The 23,911-nt window shown below is 41.5% G+C and overlaps 1 protein-coding gene across 1 annotated transcript in view; it reads left to right on the top strand.

Annotated features, from left to right (window-relative positions):
• The window catches only part of ECPAS (Ecm29 proteasome adaptor and scaffold), a 295,320-nt gene extending 271,681 nt beyond the window's left edge, over positions 1-23,639 (top strand). Inside the window, exons 30-49 of the mRNA XM_082696890.1 lie at positions 192-359; positions 2,937-3,016; positions 3,629-3,734; positions 4,734-4,781; positions 5,626-5,747; positions 8,156-8,306; positions 10,471-10,536; positions 11,833-11,922; positions 13,002-13,068; positions 13,658-13,749; positions 13,827-13,893; positions 14,600-14,791; positions 15,400-15,608; positions 16,438-16,481; positions 16,577-16,769; positions 18,164-18,302; positions 19,257-19,362; positions 19,574-19,662; positions 21,532-21,603; positions 23,356-23,639. Coding sequence (XP_082553016.1) covers positions 192-359; positions 2,937-3,016; positions 3,629-3,734; positions 4,734-4,781; positions 5,626-5,747; positions 8,156-8,306; positions 10,471-10,536; positions 11,833-11,922; positions 13,002-13,068; positions 13,658-13,749; positions 13,827-13,893; positions 14,600-14,791; positions 15,400-15,608; positions 16,438-16,481; positions 16,577-16,769; positions 18,164-18,302; positions 19,257-19,362; positions 19,574-19,662; positions 21,532-21,603; positions 23,356-23,495 — 2,241 coding nt within the window. The 3' untranslated portion in view covers positions 23,496-23,639. The remainder of the gene's footprint in view (positions 1-191; positions 360-2,936; positions 3,017-3,628; positions 3,735-4,733; positions 4,782-5,625; positions 5,748-8,155; positions 8,307-10,470; positions 10,537-11,832; positions 11,923-13,001; positions 13,069-13,657; positions 13,750-13,826; positions 13,894-14,599; positions 14,792-15,399; positions 15,609-16,437; positions 16,482-16,576; positions 16,770-18,163; positions 18,303-19,256; positions 19,363-19,573; positions 19,663-21,531; positions 21,604-23,355) is intronic.
• The last annotated feature ends 272 nt before the right edge of the window (positions 23,640-23,911 follow it).

The following is a 23,911-nucleotide window of genomic DNA, read 5'->3' as shown; positions in this document are numbered from 1 at the left end:
ATGCAGTAGGTTTTGTAAAAGCCTGGGATTAGAGAAAACCAGACCACCACATGGCCACTGTTACGGCTAAAGCTGGGACACTCAGGGACAAGTCTGGGGGGAGAATTTTATGATCTTCATGGATTTACTGTGTTAACATTTTGCCAAAGTAGTTGTATCTGAGTCACTTCAGCAGCATCTTATTTTTTTAGGGTGCTGCTTTTGGTTTTAACGTGATTGCCACCAGAGCTGGAGAGCAGCTGGCTCCTTTTCTGCCTCAGCTAGTTCCTCGTCTTTACCGTTACCAGTTTGACCCCAACTTGGGCATCCGACAGGCCATGACGAGTATTTGGAATGCACTGGTCACGGACAAATCAACGGCAAGTATCTGGAAACCGTTGGCCAAGATTACACATGGGATTTAAACCCAATGCTCATCTTTCTTTGTGCTTCATATGCTTACTTGTTTAAACAAAGAAGCTTTCTTTGATTCCTTGCTTTTTCCTTTCTTTCAAGATGTCAAAGATACTCCTGGCAACATTTATTAAAATTTCAAAAATGGAAATAAACTAAATGTCCGTGGGGTGGCTGGCTGAGGAAGTGACAGGATATTCACAGGAATGGAATACTGTGTCAATGGGTGCTGTCCATAGAGTGGAAAACAGGTCACAGTTCTGCCTTCAAGGAGTTCACTTTGTTGAGGAGCTAGACAAGGAAACAGGCGATTACCATGTATGGTTTCCTCTCTTGGTTTTCTCTTACCTGGCTGCTTGTCATACTTGATTCCACTTGTAGAGGGTAAGGTTTCTCAAGGGTTGCCTCTGAGTACCTTTCACTCTCCCAACTTTATCTTTTGAGGTCAGCAGTTCCTGTGAATATAAATGGCAACCTTTTTTTTTTTTTTAAGATTTTATTTATTTATCTGGCAGAGAGAGAGAAAGTACAAGGAGGCAGAGTGGCAGGCAGACGGAGAGGGAGAAGCGGGTTCACAGACTCCCCACTGAGCAGGGAGCCTGTTGCGTTGCTCGATCACAGGACCCTGGGATCATGACCTGAGCTGAAGGCAGCTGTTTAACCGATGGCCTCCCAGGCACCCCTGTAAATGGCATCTTAATTGTGATGGTTCCCAGCCGCAGACTGTCCGCCCGGACGTGACTTGGCGTTCCTGACCTGCACGTCCAGCTGCCTGCTTCTTCTCTCCATCTGGATGTTGTTTCATGATACCTTTGACTTGACATGTCTAGAACGGGACTTTCCCTGCTCTTCTCAACATTCATCCATTTACCCATGCCAGGAAACTTGATACCTTCTTGATTTTGGTCTGTTGTGCCCCTACTTTCAGTTATTTCCAGTAGCAAATTCTGTTGATTCTGCTGCCAAAGTATCCCTTGAACCCACGATCTTCTTTCCTGGTGAACATGGTGTCATCTTTCTCTTTTCTTTGTCTGCCTTTATTTAATCGGCAGTAAAAGTGATTTAAAAAAAAAAAAAGGGGGATTGTGCCATTTTGGGTTAAAATTCTTTAGTGACTTCAGAGTTGACTTTAAGTAAACTCCATGATCCATACCTTATCTTTGCAGTCCCTGCTCGTGATGTGGCTCTTCTTCTTCTTCAGTTTGGTGTCAGGTTGAGTGTGCCCCTGGTCAGGGTGATGGGCACTTGAGGGTTCAGCTTTGAAGGCCCCAGGAGAGTATTTGGTACTGTTGGGTCAGTCAGGATCTCCTAGGCCACTTAAATGTACAGATCTGAGTCTGGTGCACAGGCGGAGGCTCTTGAGATAGGCGTATCCTCTCCTTATGAGTGAAAGGACATAGATGAGATTGGTTTTTGTCGGTGGATAGATAAGGTAGTGTGGAAGCGTGGCTGAGACTGCTATGGAGTGTGTAGAAAACTGGACATAGGAAGATGGCAGTCTGTTAAATCTTAGGTGAGTCATTTACTTCTCTGTCTTGCTTTTCTTACAGATAAGTGAGGATAACAAAACTTTCCTACCTGTATGAGTAAAAAGTGGAAAATCTTTAAATTTTTTTCTTTTTTTTAAAAGATTTTATTTATTTATATTTTCAGAGAGAGAGTGTGCACACAGGTAGGGGGAGGGGCAGAGGAGAGGCGGGGGCAGAGGGAGAAGCAGACTCCCTTCTGAGTGTGGAGCCCATGGTGACTAGATCCCAGGATCCTGAGACCATGACCACAGCCAAAGTCAGACACTTAACCCACTGAGCCATCCAGGTGCCCCAAGCCTTGAGTTTCGAGGTCCTTCAGATCAGTGTAAAAACTGAGCCTACCTCAGGTAATTGTTATTACCAGATTTGCTAAGTGTATATCCAAACAAAACAGGCTTAAAAGATTCAACTCACCTTTTGTTCTGAGCCGTCATAATACTTCTTTATGTGCCAGACACTACATGTTACCTGGGATATGAAGACAAGTCAGACACTCTCCTTGTCCTTGGGGTCTCGATGTGATGGAGCAGTGTAGTTGTATACGGTCTGATACGACATGCTTAGGAAGGTGCTGTGGGAACAGAGGAGAGCAGGCCAGTCTTCTCCATGAGGCAACTCCTGATTTAAATCTTGAAGGACAAGTAGGAATTAGCCAGGTGAGCAAGAGAGGGTGGGGGATGGCAGGGAGAGGTAGTATGTATCAAGGAATAAAGGTATGATAGTACATGATTCCTTTGGAGCTAGGTTGGAGCTAGATCAGAGGGCTTTGTGTCCATGCCTGGGTGGTTGGATTTTATTCTTGTGTCCCTGAGGAAGACAGGAGAATCAAGTTTGTGCTTTAGAATCATCATTCTGGCAACTGTCAGCAAGCAGAGTGGGGAGAGACTTGTGGTCAGAGACACCCGGAGACACTTAGGCATTACCTACAGAGACATGGTCAGTATGGTTGAGAGATTAACATTTTGACTGTTGATGAATTTCACATTTTAAATATTGTCCTTTTTCTTTGACTAGGTGGATAAATATCTGAAGGAAATTCTTCAAGATTTGGTCAAGAACCTTACCAGCAATATGTGGCGAGTTCGAGAATCCAGGTACCATTTTTGGAAATAGAAGACTAGTCAAATATAACTGATTTTTCCCCCCTCAAATTTCCAAGCTTTACACTGTATGCATAAATTAGTGCTACTGAAAAGCATATTTTTGGTTGGGTTAGAGAGTTCGCTCTACTTAACTATTTAAAACTGTTAAAAAAAAAAAAACAACTCTAGTCACTGGTTTTCTAAATTGTCTTAGTTTATATAAGCATGGCATTAAAGAAGATCACTTGTTAAATTGGTAGACATTCAGATATATACTGTCATAAATTTGTAGGGTGTCATTTACTTATATATTTATATAATTTATTCAGTGCCTGTTATATACCCCACATGTACTACGTGGGGTATACTGGTAAATAAAAAATAATGTATCCTCTCAAAGAGGCTGTATTGTAGTTGCGAGATGCAGACATCTGATGAAAGTCAGTGCCACATGCATCTGGGGTGTTTGAGGCACCAAGGAGAGAATAGGTGTTGCTGTCTAGGAGTGGAGGGTAAGAACTGGAAATACAGGCAGAATCCATATTCCTGTTTGGTATGAATGTTTCATTGTAAAGATGGAGCTTTCGTGATCATAAACTTGAAAACTGTATTGTTTATTTTCAGCTGTTTAGCTCTGAATGATTTATTGAGAGGAAGACCTTTAGATGACATCATTGATAAACTTCCAGAAATTTGGGAAACTCTTTTTCGGGTACAAGATGATATCAAGGTATTACAGAAATAAGTCTGCATTTATTCATAGAATAACTTTGATTAGTAACTATAATTGTTAAAATATGTACATTGGATATTTCAAAATTCATTCTCCAGACAATTTTAAGAGACTATAGTTTCCTTCCAAAGTTTGAGTCTTGATGTGTCTGTGATGGTCCAAGGTTGGGTATCCTTAGATTTTAATTGAATTTCCTTTTTTTTTTTAAAGGTGGCTATACCTTTTCTTTCAAAGAGATTTCATGATGTTATTGATTAGAACAGATAACGGTTTGGAAATAATCCACGCACCCTCAGATCAGTTTTGTAAATTGGATCAGTTATTCCCATGTAACATGACCAATTCCTTTGAGTTTTTCCTGGGCAATCTAAATTTTAGGTATTTTGATATCTCACCATTAGAATTAAGCACTTTCCTTTCCTTTTCCTTTTGCTTTATTCATTAGAGATTTTTAGAAGTCTTTTAGAATACTTACATAGATGTTTATATGTTTGCATTATAATACATTTAGTTTCTAACCTGTTATAATTTTTTAAAAAAAGATTTACTTACTTTTTGAGATGGAGATAGAGAGAAAGAGAGATGGGTGTGGGGGAGGGACACAGTTAGAGAGAGAGAGAGAGAGAGAGAGTCCCAAGTAGACCCTGTGCTGAGCTCAGAGCCCCTATGTGGGGCTCAGTCTCCCAACCCTGAGATCCTGACCGGAGTCGAAACCAAGAGTTGGGCACTTAACTGTGCTACCCAGGTGCCCCTAAACTGTTATACTTTATAGCCATATTTTTGAGAGGTGAGAATAGGTCATACATAAAAAAAATATGTGGCCATTATAATATGTTCTTGATGGGGGAGGAGCCTAATGAAGCACTATTTTCTAGCTGGTTTTGAAAGTAGGATTTTTCACTAATCTATATAGAGACATAGGCCATTAAATACACATTGTGGGGTGGACGGGAATGAAACTAATGCTTGTCATGCCATACTTTTCCCCATTTTTAGGAATCCGTACGGAAAGCTGCAGAACTAGCTTTGAAAACTCTGAGCAAGGTGAAAACTCTTATCTTACTTTGGGAGTGAAGTGGGGCAGGGCAGTCTGTGACCAGGGTGACAATGACTTATTTTTTTGTCATATAAGTTGACATAGAATTGCAGTGACATGAAGTAATCAGCTTCATGCTGTAGTTCAGTGTTCGCACAGTGAATGACAAGCTAGGTGCCTTTATACTAGGATACTAGGGTTTTTAGCATAGAATATGTCTGGTCTCTTTATATGGTCAGCTTCTGTGGGCCTTTACATAAGGTATGACTTGCACTTGACGCTGAAGAACACATTACTCATTTAGATCCAGCCCACAGCTACCTCTTTTCTTGTTACTGCTATGGTTTTGTGTTCAGCTGCCTTGCATGTTTATGAGGCTGGCAAGCTTTTTGAAACTAGTTTCTTACTTGAACTTGATTTTACGGTATTTCTGGGATGCCTACATTCTAGCTGTCTGGGCCTGCCATGGATTACATCCTTAGAAAGCAGTAAAAACCGGGTTTGAATCCAGGTGTTTCTTATTCCCGATTTGTGTTCTGGCCACCGTGTTATGCTGCCACCCAAAGTTCTTGATGATGATAATACCTTAAGCCTTCTGTGAAGTGCTTTCTTATAAATGTTCGTACTTCTTTTTCAACTATTTCCCATCTCACCAATGACAAGACCAAAGCTTAGAGAGTGGAAGGCATTGCCCAACTCCTTGTTAGGTGTTGTTTCTCCCGGAAGTGTCATGGAAAGTTGATTCACTTATTCTTTTCTATGGCTATGGGAAATAGAAAGTATTTTGTTAGATGAGTGCTTTATTGGGTAAGAGGTCAGTTTCACTAATTTCTTTGCTCTGTTATATGTAAGGTTTGTGTGAAAATGTGTGACCCCGCCAAAGGAGCAGCTGGCCAGAGAACCATTGCCGTCCTTCTGCCTTGCCTTCTGGACAAAGGAATGATGAGTCCTGTGACAGAAGTCCGAGCCCTCAGGTGTGCCCTTTATCTGCTGATAAAGTGAATGGATTTACTTAGTTTCTAGCCATTCAACAGAAATAGCATTTCTCTGAGTGTTAGATTCTTCAAAGTATGGAGAAAATAAGCTGAGGAGAATACATTGAGGTGACCCAAGAGCATTTGTGAAAAGTTCTGAGGCAGAACATTTTCTCAGAAACAAACATTCTCATGGGAACCTTGCTTTGGACCAACGTGCTGCTGTTCTGCTTTGACCTTGTGGAAGGTGTGTTATTGTGTTGCTGTCGGCATCTTCCCTCAGCAAGCACGTCTTTCTGTTATGCCCCAGGTCCTTGGGAGGTTGCTTATTGGTTATACCATTTAGTAATGTTTCATAGATAACTAGGTTTAAAATAAACTACCAGTTGCAACGATGAAATACTAAAAAAATACACTCACATGGTTAGACATATTATGGCTGTTTGATAAATTTCAACAGTGAAAGATTCTAGTCTTTTTTTTTTTCCTTTAAACTAGAGCCTTGGAGCGCTTGGGTGGCTCAGTGGGCTAAAGCCTCTGCCTTCGGCTTGGGTCATGATCCCAGGGTCCTGGGATTGAGCCCCGCATCTGGCTCTCTGCTCAGCGAGGATCCTGCTTCCCTTCCTCTCTCTGCCTGCCTCTCTGCCTACTTGTGATCTCTCTCTCTCTGTCAAATAAATAAAATCTTTAAAAAAAAAAACAAACTAGAGCCTTATTTAGGAATTTTTTTTTTTTTAAGATTTTATTTATTTATTTGAGAGAGTGAGTAAGAGAGAGCACGAGAGGGTAGAAGGTCAGAGGGAGAAGCGGAGTGCCTACGGAGCTGGGAGCCGAATGTGGGACTAGATCCCGGAACTCCAGGATCATGAACTGAGCTGTAGGCAGTCACTTAACTGACTGAGCCACCCAGGCGCCCCTTATTTAGGAATTTTATCTGTCATTTTATTTCACTCTTAAAATTAGATCAAATTAATAATACCAGCAGTATTTCATACTGATTGTAAGTATTTCTTATTGCTATTAATAAACTAGTTGATAAGGGAAGGTTTTTTAAAAAAAAATTAATTATTTTAGAGAGAGCAACTGTGTGTGTGAGCAGGGGAAGGGCAGGGGCAGAGGGAGAGAGAGAATCCTGAAGCAGACTCCTAGCTCAGTGTGGAGTCCGACACAGGGCTGGCTCCTAGGACCCTGAGATCATGACCTGAGCCAAAACCAAGAGCTAGTCGTTCAATTGACTGAGACACCCAGTCTCCCCAAAGTTATTTTTTTTCTTCTCCAAAGAATTCACATGATAAAGTTAAGATATTACTGTTTCATTGACCTCCTTAAAATAATCTAGGGTAGTGATCATTAGTGGCTCCTAAATCCACTGGTCAAATGTTGTTGAAAACTTTAAATGGATGGTCAGGAGAACCAAACTTGAATTCACTGACCACTCAAAGAGCACAGGAAAAGACAAGCAGACATTATATGCATCTTAATATGATGGAATAGAACATGTACACCTCTACCTACAAAAGATTCGTGGTTGAAAAAAAAATTTTGAACCTGAACCTGATTTAGCCTGAAGATCTGTACAAGGGACAGAGGAACATTTTAAATGACATCATTGAAATACAGTTAGTAAGGACGAATAAGTTATAAGGAAAAAGAGGAAGGACTGCAATATGTGAGTGGACTCTGGATCTGATTCCAACAAACCAACTTAGTTGTTTGTTTGTTTTTGCATTTTATGTATTTTCCGAATGAGAGAGGTTGGGATTTGGGGAGGGTAGGAGGGAGAGAGAGAGAGAATCTTAAGCAGACTTTAAGGCCCGCATGGAGCTCAATGCAGGGCTCAATCTCACAGCCCTGAGATCATGACCTGAGCCAAAATCTCGAGTTGAACGGTTGCTTCACTGACTGAGCTGCCCAGGTGCCCCCCAACAAACCAACTCTTAAAGATATTTTGAAACAGAGAAATTTGGATATCAAATTATATGAAAAAAATTACTAATATTTTCTAGGTTTGAAAATGGTATTTTGAGTATAGTAAAGAATTCTTGCCTCTTAGTGACACATAGTAAAATTTAGTTAGGGGGATACTTCAAAGTAATATGATATGGAGCAGGGAAGTGTGCTTGTGTGTGTGGAGGAGGTATAAATGAAACAAAATTGGTATGAAGTTGCAGATGCCTGAACCGGGTAGAGAATATGTAGAATTTCATTTATGATTCTCTCTTCTTTCACATATGCTTGAAAATTGCTATAATATAAAATAAAGAGAAAAACAGTGCTAAGAGCAGACACTGGAACCTTGTTAATGTGTTCTTGAGTACAAGAAACTACAGAATGTCCTCATGACTAGATTTGTAGAGCTTCTGATTTTTGTCAAAAGGACTTAGGAATTGTATTCTGTGTGTCTGTAGCATTAACACCCTTGTGAAGATTAGCAAAAGTGCGGGAGCCATGTTGAAACCACATGCACCAAAACTCATCCCAGCTCTGTTGGAATCCTTAAGTGTACTGGAACCCCAAGTTCTCAATTATTTGAGCCTCCGGGCTACAGACCAAGAAAAGGTGAGTTGATAGCACAGTCATATTGGTGCGTCTCAAGGAGGAAAAGCCCTGCTAAGGTACTGAGTTCCATCTAAACAATTTTTTCAGCGACCTTAGACATCTGCCATGATTTGAGTGATACTTCCACCACTCTTGAAATAGCTCGACACCTGTGACTACATACAGTGTGTGTTTGGGAGGTAAAGGGAGCATGAGGAGGGCTCACATACCGTTTTGAGAATTGGATGAAAACTAACACTTCCATTCAAAAAATGCATTTCCATTTATTTAACACGGTTTTTTGTACATGTTTATGTGTTTAGGGGTTGGTTTTCCACCTTTGGAGTCCTTCTGTGGACCACTCTTGTCCTACAAGTAAAGAGGATTTGTATCTGGACTTTGGCATGGTCCAGAATTATTCTGCTTTTCAGAGATACTGTAGTTGCCTCGACGGGTCAAAGTTTTTTGTTTTTTGTTTTTCTTTAAATATTTTATTTATTTATTTGACAGAGATCATAAGTAGGCAAAGAGGCAGGCGGAGAGGGAGAGAGAAAGAAGCAGGCTCGCCACTGAGCAGAGAGCCCAATGTGGGGCTCGATCCCAGGACCCTGAGATCATGACCCAAGCTGAAGGCAGAGGCTTTAACCCACTGAGCCACCCAGGTGCCCCTGATCAAAGTTTTTTTAAAAAAATTGTAGATGAAACATTTACTGTGGAAAAAGTAATACAGAAGGGGAGAAAGTAATCCCTGAGGAGCCCCCATCCCCTGCAAGGTACCCACTATCATTAGTCTCCTGGGTCTGTTTTGAAATTCCTTTGCACAAACCCAGAATCCTTTTGGGTACAAACCCAGACAAACACACTAATTTGAAATTGACTGTGAATGTTGTTCTGCACTTGCTTCTGTTACTGACAATATATCACATCTGTACATAGAGCTTCCATTCTTTTTAGTGCATGCGTAGTATTCTACAGTGAGGTGATGTCACATTTTGGCCAGAGAGATTATGCAGCATCAAAGGTTGTTCCTATTCTGTCTCTTCCACACCTTTGCCAACATTGGATAACATAAGTCTGATAGGCAAGAATCTCATTATTCTAATTAACACCTTCCTGTTACCAGGGCTGTCCTTTATCTGATTGTATTATATTAGTCACTTACATTCTGTGAATTGTGTTTCTATTCCATGCCGGGTTTGTACTTGTTGATGTTTTTACCTTGGTCTCTGTCTGTTAGGACTATCACGCCTCTGTCGTGTAGACTGCCAGTGCTTTCTCTCAGTTTGCTATTTGATTTTTGACCTTGGCTAAATTATTCTAGTAGCCGACCCTCTTTCCCTGTGCCTCTCATGTTGCAGTTTCTTCTCCATTCATCATTCTTTGCTTTTCAGCAGTGGACTCGTCCTGACTGGGTTCCCACAGCATGTTTACTAGTGCTGAGAATCAGGAAACAGAGTCTAGCCCAAACTTTGCAACCTTAGGCCTGTCACTTCTGTACCCCTTCCTTTCCTCATTGACTGCGTGTGGACAGTTAACCTCTCCTGCAGGGTTATCATTAGACTGAGATACTGTCATAGATGTGGAGAGCCTGTACAAAGTTAAAGCAGAAAAACATATAACACTTTTATTGGTTAGATAGTTTTTTTTTCATTTAGTTTTATTTTTTTGGCATTCCAGGATTCATTGTTTATGCACCACACCCAGTGCTCCGTGCAGTACATGCCCTCCTTAATACCCACCACCAGGCTCATCCAACCTCCCACCCTCTCCCCTCCAAAACCCTCAGTTTGTTTCTCAGAGTTAGATACAATTTTTAAATTGTATTTAAATTTATTTAGCCTATTTATTTAGAAATGTATTTAGCCTTTTCGCATATTTAGTGGATGGAGAACTGAGGCTCAGAGAGCCGATGAGTTGCTCAGAACCACACTGTGTTAATTTCTAACTGCGGTTAATTTCTAACTCTGGTCTGAATTTCTCACCTTCAGTGGGATGCTGTCTCCATAGGTAATTGTTGAATCTAGTTTAAAAGAAATTAGAGTTGTTGGACTTAAATTTGAGTTTGCTTTACCTATATATTATTTTTTAAAAATTTCCTCTGGAAGTAAAGCCCTTTTATGAGGGGTGTGTGTGGGTTCTTCTTAATTGATTGAATATGGTGAGTGACTTGAATTTGTGTCCTCAGGCTGCGATGGACAGTGCTCGCCTCAGTGCTGCCAAATCCTCTCCCATGATGGAAACAATCAACATGGTCAGTGCCTAATGTAGTAAGAAAGTTTGTGTATTTGCTTACCTCAGAGTGTAATTTTTCAGTCTTCATGGCCCATTAAGTGAAATAGAGATTTAAGGGAAGAGTCAAACAACTATTGACCTAGTTTTTTCTTAGTATAGTTCTAGTCCTTTTTTTCTTCTTCTAGATTATTAAATGGAATAAATCATTTTCCAGATACTAGAATGTGTTAGTCCACATTTTGAACAGTATATTAAGTATATTAAAAGGTTCCTCTTGAAATCTTTATCTCTTTTGGCCTGCCTATTTAGAAAGGTTCAAATAGTTGTCTCTGCCTGAGCATGGTCTTTGAGAGGACCTAGGAAGGTGTAAGCTGGAGGCGTCCAGTGCAGGTAGGGAGCATAAAAGATAGGGAAAGAAAAGATACTGGAGTCTGGAACTAGGGGTCACTAAAGTCTAGAGCCAGCTCTGCTGTGCGTACATACCCCGGAGTGGTTAGTTGACAACTTGTGAGCTCTTGGAAATTTTATTGTTAAGAGATCGCAAGCCTGGACAAGAGAAGAAGATACTTTTAGTGCTTACTGGGGGCCCGTTACCAAAATTTGGTCTAAGGATGTTACATGTTTGTTGGATTATTGAGGGGAAAGGGAATCTTAAGTAAATAGGAATGGTTAGCAAACGCCTTCTGGATATGCTCATTAATAATAGAATATATGTCACTGCATTTTTTTAAAACACAGTGTGACAGATTTTGCTAAGAAGTTGACTTTAATAAGATGGTTTGGTCGGGCAGGCCTGCTGAAAGTCTGTTTAGTTCTGTGTTTTACACTAAACATGAATTGGTAAGGTGGAACAGTAGGCCCAGAGAAATCCTTTCCCTAATTTGTTTTCTCCTTTAGTAAGTCAGAGTTTTTCATGATTTTTGTTTATCTGATAGAGCCTGTGAGCTGGGGGAGGGGCGGGAAGGGAGGGAGAAGAGCACGTGGACTCCATACCGAGCGTGGGGCTGGGCTCGGGGTCAGTCTCACGATCCTGAGATCATGCCTGGAGCCGAAATCAGGAGTAGGACACTTCACCAACAGAGCCACCCAGGTGCCCCAATTTTTGTTTTAATGTTGAATCACCGATGAGTGGTTTTTCTGTTTGTAGTACAATGGTGGTTTATATGCTGAAATCAGTGCAAAATGAAACTGGCAGTTTTTCAACTTCATGTCAAGTCCAGTGGGTACATATTTGACATAGCAGCTTTTAATTGATGATGCGGTAGTGACTTCATCATTTTCTAAGGTTGACTTTATGTTTATTTTTTTCCCAAAGTGCCTGCAGTATCTTGATGTGTCAGTGCTGGGTGAGCTCGTTCCTAGATTATGTGAATTGATCAGAAGTGGTGTGGGTCTTGGCACGAAGGTAAGTAAGTGTATATTTCATAAGAGGAACTTGCATCTTCATTAGTTGGGGCCACAAAAATATAACAGCCATCATGTTTGAAATTCATACTTCTCTGTAGAACTTAATAAAATACATTAACCATTTTGTTTCTCTGGTTGCACTAATAACTTAAAATATGTAACTCACCAGAATAGAAAACATGTGACTTACTCAATAAGTAGTGTCTGACTCTTTTAGCGGGATCCTTTCTGTTCCCTGGTTGCCAGGTACATGCCCTCGGGGTCCCCGCCATGATCAGTCATTAGTGGAAATGCTTGTTTGGTATCAGGGCAGGACGGTCGTTTTAGGTGGTGATGGGCATTTTCACGGGGGCCAGCAGGTATTTGGCTAGAAAATTGTCTTCCTGTCCAAGATCTTTCAAGGATCAGACTTCTGTCCCCGCACTTGAAAGACCAACTCACAGTTTTTCTCTTGACAGAGTTTATACTGCTTGTGTTTTAACATCTTAGCATTTTAGATCAGGAGAAGGTTAAAGATCTCCTGAAGCTTAGCACTCAGAGGTAATCGCTGTTAAGAGTCCGCAGTGTTTTCCTCCAGTGTCTTTTCTGTGCACGTGTCTGCTACAGCGGCCTCTTTTTCATGGCCAGAGGGGTAGGTACTCTCTCACGTGGCTGTAGCATCATTTATTTCAGTCCATCAGGGAACATTGGATTTGTTTCCAGCTGTTCTGATATTAAACAGAGCACTGTGATGAATGTCTTTGGACACATCTGAGGCTGTTTCCTTTGGTTAAATTTTTAGAACTGGAGCTGTTAGAACAAGGATGGCCAAGTTGTCCTGTGTGACCCTCCCAAAAGATTGTATTAGTTTTCTTTCTTCCTCGTAGTGTATGTGAGAGCACACGTCTTCCTGCTGGAAGAAAAATCTTCGCCTTGCTAATTTAAAATGAGGCCCTTCCAGTTTCCAGATTGAGTCGTGCAGGCCCTGTTAGGCTTCATCTATTTCTCATCTTTAAATCACTGACCCCTAAGAGACAGGGTTGAGAGACAGAACGTTGTGACCATCACATTTAGACCTTTGCCTTTGTAACCCTGTAGGGAGGCTGTGCCAGTGTCATTGTGTCATTAACTACTCAGTGTCCCCAGGACCTAACACCTTACTCAGGTGAGTTCGTCAAAACCGTGTGTGCTCATACATTGGTATGGCCGTGTCTTGTGTGACAAGGTTTTTTAAAAAAGTTAAATAGCATTCAGACAGGCTTGTGATCTTCTATATGGTTTTTCTCCCTTTAAACTCCCCCTTCTGCCTTTGTTTCTCTGTTTGCAAGAGGTGCAGCTAGGATCAAGTTTAGCAAGTTTAGCGAGTGTTCACTGTTTTATAAGTATTAGACTAATTCTTACTGGTTATAAGGAGGTGAGAGTATCTCCCATTTTGTAGGGTTTGTTTACCGTTTATACCTAATTTTACGTCAGCAGTTTTCTTGGATTGGCTCCTTGATGGCGCTAACGAACTTTATGTATCTAGCTCTCTCATTTTTGCAACTTGCCCACAATATTCTAGAGGCAGATTAACGTTTAATTTTGTATCGGGCAAAAGGAAGCAAGTGGATGGTACACACGTAACATACAAGAGTTCTAAACTAGTAGGGAATAAATCAGATCCTCATCACAGGGTTAAGTTTCTTTTGGTCCTGGGACCAGAGCAGAACATTTGGCCAACCAAGTATCAGATTTTTCTTCACTGTTTCTGACAGGTAAACTCATGAGTGCTTTGCTTAGTGGCCTGACAGATCGGAACAGTGTAATTCAGAAATCTTGTGCTTTTGCCATGGGCCATTTAGTTCGGGTGAGTTGAAGCACTTATTTACTTATTTATACTTTGATAGTTATAAGGAAATAAATGGGGGTGGTTTTCTTTTTCAGACCTCACGGGATAGCAGCACTGAGAAACTCCTGCAGAAGCTTAATGGCTGGTACATGGAGAAAGAAGGTACCTTTTTTCCTTCTCTTGTATTTTTTTTTTTTTAAAGATTTTATTTATTTATTTATTTGACAGAGAGAAATCACAAGTAGATGGAGAGGCAGGCAGAGAGAGAGAGAGAGAGAGGGAAGCAGGCTCCCTGCTGAGCAGAGAGCCCGATGCGGGGCTCGATCTCAGGACCCCGAGATCATGACCTGAGCCGAAGGCAGCGGCTTAACCCACTGAGCCGCCCAGGCACCCCCTTTCTTTTGTATTTTTATTTTATTTTATTTTATTTTATTTTATTTTATTTTATTTTATTTTATTTACTGAGGAGTTACTTGTTTTAGAGAGAGCGAGAGAAAGTGCGCTCGTGAGTCAGGGGACAGAGGAAGGGGGGAGAAGCAGACTCCCAGCTGGGCTGGGAGCCAGAGGAGGGGTGGGGCTCTCTCTCACCACCCTGAGATCATGACCTGAGCTGAAATCAAGAGTCGGACTGTTAACTGACTGAGCCACCCAGGTGCGCCCCTCTGACTTTTTTAATTTAGATGTTAACAGTCTAGTAAAACAACACAAATCAGGTAGGTCTTGCCATCTGTGAGATCATGTGCTTTGCTGGGAACATTTGATTGATGTTACTCATTTTTTTGGCTGTGGTACCAGCTGAGCAAGGATCTGTGTCAGTTACCCTAACAACAGGAAGTAGAAAGATGAGTGTGTTTGTGCTCGTCTTCAGAACCCATCTACAAGACCTCTTGTGCGTTGACCGTCCATGCTATTGGACGCTACAGCCCCGATGTGCTGAAGAACCATGCCAGAGAAGTGCTGCCTTTGGCATTTCTGGGCATGCATGAGATCGCTGAGGAGGAGAACTCCGAGAAAGAAGAGTGTGATTTATGGACGGAGGTGTGGCAGGAAAACGTACCTGGTTAGTAATCAGTGCCTGTGAGTTCATCCTGTTTCTTAAGAACTACAGCTGGAGTTCTGACTCCTCATTTTCATTTCTAAGTTCATTTCTAAACTTTCACTTCTACCCTGTAGTTACTTCCCCAGGACCTTAATGGTGTGTGTCCTGTCTGGTTTTAAGCCTGTGCAAATCGCTGCCTTCTTAAGGTGGACGCTAAGCTCGTCCCTCTCCTTCCTCAGTGCTGTCCATGTGAGAGAATAGAACTTCTGCTCAAGTGACGTAGAGCTGTACTGATTTGATTTGGGAGTGACTGGTGATTTTCTGTTGGCGTAGAGTATTATTTTAGAGTGGTGCTCCTTAATTCTGTACTTCACCTTCACATGTGTACATGGATGACGATCACTTGCATGACACTCTCCTGTGGGCATATTCAAGTTCATAAAGTCCTACTGTTGTAAAGATACATCACAACACGACTCTCTGTTTCTTTCAGAGAGTGGTGGGATCTAGCCGTTGAGAATAACTGCTTTTAGACTGATGGTCATTGACTTTTTTTCAGATTTAAAAAAAAACCAGTTAATCCTTTTTGTCACTTAAAAGTTGCTTTAATTTTGCTTTTCATAACCTAGGTTCCTTTGGTGGCATTCGGTTATACCTGCAGGAGTTGATTACCATTACCCAGAAGGCTTTGCAGTCTCAGTCATGGAAAATGAAAGCCCAGGGTGCAATTGCCATGGCATCCATTGCAAAACAAACCAGCTCCCTAGTACCTCCATATCTGGGAATGATACTGACCGCATTACTGCAAGGCCTAGCTGGAAGAACATGGGCAGGAAAGGTAAAGGAACCATTCATGCCCAGTTAAATCTAAGGTATCCTTAAAGGATTATGACTTCATCTTTCATTTTCTATAAAAATTAGAATCTGGTTTTGTGGGATGTCAGATAGATTGTTTTTGTGAACTGGATTTCCTAGTCAATGGGCAGCTTTGGGTAAACTTTGCCTGATTAAGTATGCTATTCTGTCAAAGTATAACCCACGTGTTTTTGAATACAGTAGTGCTGGGGGCTGATTTTTATTTATCATGTTCAGCTTTCCAAGAGAGGTCTTAAATCACTTGGTCGCCATTTTGTCCCCGTTGGCCTCATGAACAGATCAGGATTGGACACACGTGAAATTGAGTAGCAAGGCAAGCTGTGTCTAAACTTGGGTCTGAGTGTGCCCATCCCTGAGGCCTGTGAACTAGTCACGTTGTACACAGGGGTGATACCGGATACTTACACTGAACACTCAGTGGGGAAGATGAGACTGTGGCAGCACATCCCAGTCTCCTTGATGTTGTCACAGTCAGCAGTGGCCAGCACTGTACTGGAGAAGAAGTGTTGGACTGGGAATCAGAATCCCGTTGACTGACACGTCGCCTGTTGACCTTGGGCAAGTCAGGTCTCCAGGCTTTATGAAATGGAGATAAAGACAGTTATCTTCTCTTATGGTTTGGAGTAAAAACCTATGGTGTGCTTGTTAAATAGTCAAGTGCATTGAAGAGAAGATGACTCTGGTTCATTTTGGTCATCATAGTTATTAAGTATTCCTGAGGTAACATAGTACGTAGAAGGTGAATGACACCTGTGTGCTTAACACTGTTCCCTCATCTTTCAACCCTTTAGGAAGAGCTGTTGAAAGCCATTGCCTGTGTGGTGACAGCTTGCAGGTAAATGTTCTTTCAGTGAAGATGCTGTTTCTTAAACTGAACCCCAAAGCTGAAGTCTTTACTAACTGTCTGATGCTTTTTTGTGGCTCCTGTAGTGCAGAGCTGGAAAAGCCTGTGCCCAATCAACCCAGCACAAATGAGATTCTCCAGGCTGTTCTGAAGGAGTGTTGCAAAGAGAATCTGAAATACAAGATCGTAGCAATTAGCTGTGCAGCGGATGTCTTGAAGGCCACCAAAGAAGACAGATTCCAGGAGTTTTCTGATATTGTCATACCTCTCATCAAGAAGGTAAGATCGCCTGTATCCCTCAGGTCTAGTTTAGACTTAAAAACTAAAATGTAAAAAGAAAGAAAAGGAAGGAAGATTTTCCTGGCATCCTCTTCACTTATTTTATTAGGATTAGTGTGGCTGCGAATAGCAGGAAATCCCAAAGTATCACGGCCTTGAACAAGGTAGAGTTTTGTCTGTCATGGAATAGTTGAGGTTTGGGCTCAATAGTTGACTCTTCACCAGCTTCCAGCTCTGCCTTCCTTGGAGCGTGGCCACTGTGGTCCATGGTGGCACTGCCTTCTGGGCGGGTAATGGTGTAGAAGGTGAAGAAAGGATGAAGGGTTGGATTCGGCACGTCTGTTCTCTCTCAAGGACAGCTCTCGGACATTGCTGCATGGCACGAGCACTTCTGTTTCATCGGCCAGTCCTTGGGCAGCTAGCCGCGGCTCTGTTGCACGGGAAGCCCAGGAAGGCAGTCCTCTACGCGTCTCTTTGCTTCCATGGGAGGAGGGAAGAGGGTCGTTCTTTTTAAGCAAAGCAGAAAGACGGGTTTGTTGCAGGGGTTTCAACCTGCACTTCGGGAAACTCAAGGCAGTGGGGACAGTGACTTCCAGGAGCGAGTGCTGGGGTGAATGGACAGTCTCTGACCTAGTGGTGACACGCTCTGCCTTTTAAGTGTGTGTAAAAGCCACCCCAGTCTTCACTCAACTCTGAGAGCGAGCACAGGGAGCTCAATGGACCACTGTTACTTGTTTCCGCCATATACTGAGGGACTTTGGTCAAGAAGACTTCGGTTTCATTTGGAAAATGAAGTACTCGTTTGTAAAGTTTGGGCAGCGGTTCAGAGAAAAAAAAAGTTAGGGCTTATCATTTATTTTTTGTGTGTGTGAAACACGAAATATTTTAAATAGCGTTTTTATGTCTTGTGTTGCTGCTAATCTGCAGGTTTCTTTGTATAGCAAGGCTGTTTAAATAATTTCTGTTACATAATGATAGTACATGGATTTGGGAGACTTGGGTTTTCAATGGACTGTATCACGAGCTAGCTGGGTGAGTCACTTTTCGGCGTGTTTCCCTTTCTTACTAAGATGGAGTTTGGATTGAGATGATTACTGAGTTCTTGCATCTTTAATCCCATGATTCCAATGCAAGCTTTTTAATTTTATGTTTAAAATACTACATATACAGGATTTTTTTCACCTTTCCTAACAGAGTCCTTTAAAGGATTTTCCAAATTTATTAGGTGTAGTATTTCTGCAACACATTCTTTTTACAAATAGGAAGACCTGTTGTAGAGAATTTAGCAATTAATTCTTGGCTGACATCTCCTCTGGTACCCTGATTGTTTTGCAGTACCCCTGTAACTTTGATGGAAAATAAGTTTTGCTTTCTTTTGCTTCGATGTACCCTAGCACTCGCCTGAAAGCTCCGGCGTTCGGACAAGCAAAAATGAAGATGAGAATGAGAAGGAGAAGGAGCTGCAGCTGGAGTGTCTGCTGGGAGCCTTCGAGAGCCTGGGCAAAGCCTGGCCCCGAAATGTGGAGACCCAACGTAAGCATACTTGCTGTGTGTTGGAAGGATTTTCCAAAAGACAGAGATTTGTTAAGTGGCCTTATTTCTTGGCATTACGTTGAGGACTGTGGCAGTAGACCATGTTATTGACACTGTTAGGACTCCTAACTTTTGCTTGATAAGTAGAGAATTGAAGTAGGGAATTCTATAAAAAAGGTGACATCTCAAAACAAAGCAGTTCATTTTCATAGAAAGCATAGGAATGTACATTCATTTGCTAGTTATTGAGGGGAATGCCAAGGCCTTTGAAAACGGAACTGTTCCATACTGGCTTCTTAGGCACATCTGCAATTTTTGGTTTCTGTTTCTTTGTAGTGGAAAAAGAACTTACGGTTTCTTGTGAAACAAATCAAGTGCAACATTATTCTAGATTTTTACCCCCATGCATCATTTATGAACCATACTAAATTTTACAGCATTTAAAAAATAACTACTTCGTTGAGTTTCATATTCCTTTCACATCAGTTAGCATAATACTAATTATGTAATTATCACAAGGGCAGTTGGCATAACATGTTTGGAATAAGATGTTGTCTCTTAAAGAGCCAACCAGGTACAGAAGCTTGTGTCCCGAGTTGAGTTCCCTGCCTCCAGAGTTCTGCTTTCTCTGGCTGTCACTCGGGGTATCTTAAAGGAAAAGGTGATGTGGTTAAGATTCTGTGTTTGTTCCTAGGAGAGTTAACAGTTACATAGGACCCTCGGGGCGGGTGGTGGTGTGGGTGGGTGTTCCTGGCCAGGGAGATTTGGGAATTGGGCACTAAGTCCTGCTGAAGTTTTTTGACATTTCATGGCTTTAATGAAAGCCATTTGTTATTTTATTTTTTTCCTCCTACTGCTTTTTCTGTCTTTCTATTCTTCTCTGCTCTAATGTCTCTGTGTCCCTCATTCGCTCTGTCTCTTGTCCCTGCACACTCTCTGCCCTGCTCTCCCCAGGTTGTTACCGTCAGGAGCTGTGCAAGCTGATGTGTGAACGGCTAAAACTGAGCACGTGGAAAGTGCAGCTTGGAGTCCTACAGTCCATGAATGCCTTTTTTCAGGGGTAATTTCGTTTCGTAGTTCAGTTCTTTGTTTTGTCTCCCCCGCCCCCTTAGTGTTTTATAGCAAATCAGTGGAATTCTTTTATCTTAAAACTGAAAAGCTGCAGTGACATTTAAAAGTGATATATGCAGGTAGAAATTACTTGTGGCAGAATGGTTCTAGAATGTTTCTTCATAACTAGCAATTTGTATCTCACTTTCTGATTTGTGCAGATTAATGCTTTTGGAAGAAGAACATGCAGATCCTGAGGCTTTGGCTGAAATTCTCCTTGAAACTTGTAAATCAATCACATATTCTTTAGGTGAGTGTAGTGAGCTGGCAGTGATGAGTCCGAATTTAAAGCTTGGGGAGTGAAGCTTCAGATGTTCCCTCCCTGGTGCTCGGAGCTAGATTTGTGGAGCAGCTGCTGAACTCCTTCGTGTACCTGACCCGTGGCCGCATGCTGTGCTGTATTATTCTGGAACTGTAATTCAGGATGTTGGGAAGATGTTTGTGACAGGTTGTTTTGTTTAGACTCTTATTTGGAAATAATTTCAAACTTACAGAAAAGCTGCAGTTATAGTACATGTAATGCCTGTATATCCTTTACCCAAAGTCAGCTGTTACTGTTCTGTCCCAGTTACTTCATCATTTGTACTTCTCTGTATGTACGCTTTTCTGGAACCATCTGACAGCATGTTGCTGACGTCATGCGCTTTGGTTCCTGAGCTCTTCAGTGTGCCTGCTCTGTGTCGGCTCAGTACAGTGACTGGTCGTTGGGCGTAGGACGCCGGCGCAGTGGCCTTAGTCAGATTTATAGCATTCGTATTTTAGGTTCAGTCGATTTGACAGTGTTCTTTTACAGACTTTCCCCCCTCCCCTTCAGTCAGGAATCCAGGATTATTTACTGAATTTAGCTGTGTCTTTTTAGTTTCCTTGAGTCTAGGATACTTCCTCAGCCTTCCTTTTTCTCACGTGATATTGACAGTTTTGAACAAAAGTCTCCACCCCACCACCTCCCGCCTTTTAAAAACTAGAATGTTTCTTATTTGGGGTTTGTTTGATGTCTCCTCATGATTAGATCCAGGTTCTGAGTTCCCGGTTGGGGGATACTCTGAAAGTGAGGCTGTGCCCTCTCACTTCCGGAGGCACAGCGCGTTCATCTGCCCTGCTTGGCCCTGCTCCCCTTCCGCACGGTCTAGCCAGCAGTCAGAGAGAAGATGCCCGAGACTGTGCGGACACACTGCTCTTCTTGAGAGCACCTGTAGACTCCGTGTGCATCCGTGGTTCTTCCCTGAACCAGTTTTCACGAACATGATTTTTCTAGCTCTGGTGCTTTCTTGCTGTCTACCGTCTGGCCGTTGGCACCCTCTTGTAAACGAGATCCCACCTCTGCCTGCCTCTTCATTTATCTGTTAATAGTACTGATGCGTGGATTTTCTCCCCTCCTCCACTGGTTTGTAATTAATTATTTTCCTTAATTACTTTTTTTTGCTCTAATTGTTCCAGATTTGGCCAGTGGAAGCTCCTTTAAGCTGATTCCTATGTCTTACTGGCAGGTCACTGTCATCCTTCTAAGCACCTCTGTACCTGGTAGCATAAAAGGATGTTATAAGCTCCCCCCGTGCTTTCCTTACCTAGGTTTGGCTGTGTATTAATTTTTTCCGAAGACAGTCTCACCCTGTGCTAGAATAGACACCACAGAAGCCTATTTCAGTTGCAGCTCTTGGAGGTAGCAACCTTCGAATAAAAAACCGGCCACTAAGCCTCTGGTCTTTGCAGGATCGCAGCCAGCTGTCCCTGATTGCCCTCAGCCCTCGGGGTTGTGTACTGTTCCCAGATAAAATGAGGAAGTCCTGCAAACCTAAGACCTTTCTGAGGTCTCGTGTGATGACAACTCTGTGTTTGAGATAGTGTCCTTCGATTTCTTTCCTCTAAAATGGTCCTTTCAATATTGCCATTTGTATTGTGGTGATTGGTGTATTGGGCTTTTTCAAGTAAGGACTAGGGACAGGTCACACATTTCAAGTATATGATGCTAATTAGCAGAGTGAAGCTTAAGAACAGGTGTATCTTTCCCTGAATTTGTAATTTCTGAATTCCTTTCTTCCAGTAACACTAACTTAACCTTGGAGCTTCTGTTTGTAAGGCGTATAAAGCAAATAATGTGAATATCTGATTTTCTTCTTAGAAAATAAGACCTATTCATCTGTGAGAACAGAAGCTTTATCTGTGATAGAATTACTGCTTAAAAAACTTGAAGGTGAGTTCTTTTTTTTTTTTTTAATTGACATATAATGTGTTATTTGCCCCAGGGGTACAGGTCTGTGAACCATCAGGCTTACACACATCACAGCACTCACCATAGCACGTACCCTCCTCAGTGTCAGTCACCCAGCCACCCTCCCCTGCAATCCTCAGTTTGTTTCCTGATATTGAGTCTCTTACGGTTTGTCTCCCTCCCCGATCCCCTCTTGTTTTATTTACTCCTTTCCAACCCCCCAACTGCCCATGTTACCTCTCAACTTCCTCATATCGGAGAGAACATATGATAATTGTCTTTGTCTGATTGACTTCTTTCGCTTAGCATAATACCCTCTAGTTCTGTCCACGTCATTGCAGATGGCAAGATTTCTTTTTTTTTTCTGATGGCTGCGTAGTATTCCATTACATATATATAGATAGATATCTATATCTATCTATCGAGATATATATGTATATATATATATAAAATCATATTTTGAAGGTGACTTCTTGATTCTTCTGACTGGAGGAGGACCGGGAAACCAGGATACTTTATGGCATATATTTTAGAAATTTTTTCATGTTTTTGTTTTTAGTAAGTGTATACTCTAAAATATAAATTAGTACATGAACATGTGAGTGAGCTCTATAAAGCTAAAACCTTTAAATTTTATTCAGTGTTTAAATTTGGTACTCTTTCATTTTTACATACTTTTAATGTATTTTGAAGCTACAGTTATGTTGAAATAAAAAAGTTTTGTCTCCACCATGACTCCTGATGTAATCTGGGGGACTTCCAAGTCCATGTCTGACAGGAGCAGAATGGGGTTCCCGGTACCCATGTCAAGAAACAGAGTGACACAATTAAAGAGTGGGGTTGGGAAAACATTTTAACACTTATCACCCAACCCATCAAATTTGACAGTGTTTGCTTAGTCTTATTTTTTTTCCCCTGGGTTCCCCCCCCCCCCATATCTTTTATCAAGAAGCAGATTTCTTCTAATGATAAAAGCAAACTACTGTCTTTTTCTTCAGTGAGGTATTTAAAACAGAGGTTACTTTTTCTCTCTCTCTTCTTTTTTAATTATTCTAAGCCTATAGATTAAGAATGGAGAAGATGCAACTGTTTTCTGTAGAGTCTCATATATTTGCTATTTCTACTTCTTTCTCTCTCTCTCTGTTTAGCAATAAAGCACCCCTCTTAAGGTTCCATGATACGTACGAATGTATTCTAGAGGAGGAAAAGGAGGGTAACCAGCAAAGCAACCTGCTTAAAACCTTATCACTAGAAAGTGGCAGAACCTCATAAACAGGATTTAGGACCTGGTATACTTTCTGGGTTTCTAGAATTTTCAGTATGGGTATAGATCTCTGGTGCTTTAAAGAAAGGAGTAATAAAATCTTTTCGGACTGACTTGGCAATTATGAAATTTATTAGAGGTTTTCTTACTGAGCATATTTTATAAAGAGGTTTTTTTGTGTGTTAAATGGCTTTTTTGTTACTGTGTCCTTTGCCCTGCTACCTCCTCCCTCCCATTGGGCTTCAGCATCCCTAGATTCTCTTTGTCCCAGCAATACTGGGGGCAGAGGATGAAACTCCCTGACCTGCATTGAGACAACTACTGAACCTATTCTATCCTGAACTGTTATCGGGGGTTGCTTTATATTTATTTGGGGGCTAGGTGATTTAGAAGAAAATCAGAAAGACTAGTTTTAGGTTTTTTGCTTGTTTGTTCTATAAGGATTCTGTTTTTCTTCTTTTTCCATTCAGAATCTAAACAGTGGGAAAGTTTGACATCTGAGTGCAGAATGCTCCTAATTGAGTCTTTAGCTACTATGGAGACAGACAGCAGACCTGAGCTGCAGGAGAAGGCATCATTACTGAAGAAAACACTTGAAAATCTGGAATAAATTAGAAGGGGAAGAAAGAAACGAGTGCCATGTTCATTGGGGGTTGAAATGGTGGTATTCTTTGAAAAACCAAGTGGGCAAAAGTAAAGATTAATCTGTAGCATGCATCATTCCTTGGCTGAAATAAAAAAAATATGCCTTAAATTTTGTTCCTTATTAGCTTTATTTTATTTGATCTTTAACAATGTCTGGGCCAAGTGAGCTTAATGGGACCTTGAATGTTTGAGAGGTAGTTGTTGGTGAAATGAATGGAAATAGTTAAGAAAAGAATTAAAGCTTTTATTACAGCAGGAGGCAGAGCTGCAGAGCAAGCTGGATGAAAGTCTTAGAACTGCATCCAAAGTAAATACAGTTATTTCCGGAAGGGACTCTGTAACTGACTTAGTTTAATAAACCCCTTGCTTTATGCCTGAAGA

This window comes from Mustela nivalis, assembly GCF_964662115.1.
Source record: "Mustela nivalis genome assembly, chromosome: 13".
Taxonomy (NCBI): domain Eukaryota; kingdom Metazoa; phylum Chordata; class Mammalia; order Carnivora; family Mustelidae; genus Mustela; species Mustela nivalis.
Note: the sequence above shows the minus strand (reverse complement) of the source record. Positions and strands in the feature narration are given on the sequence as shown.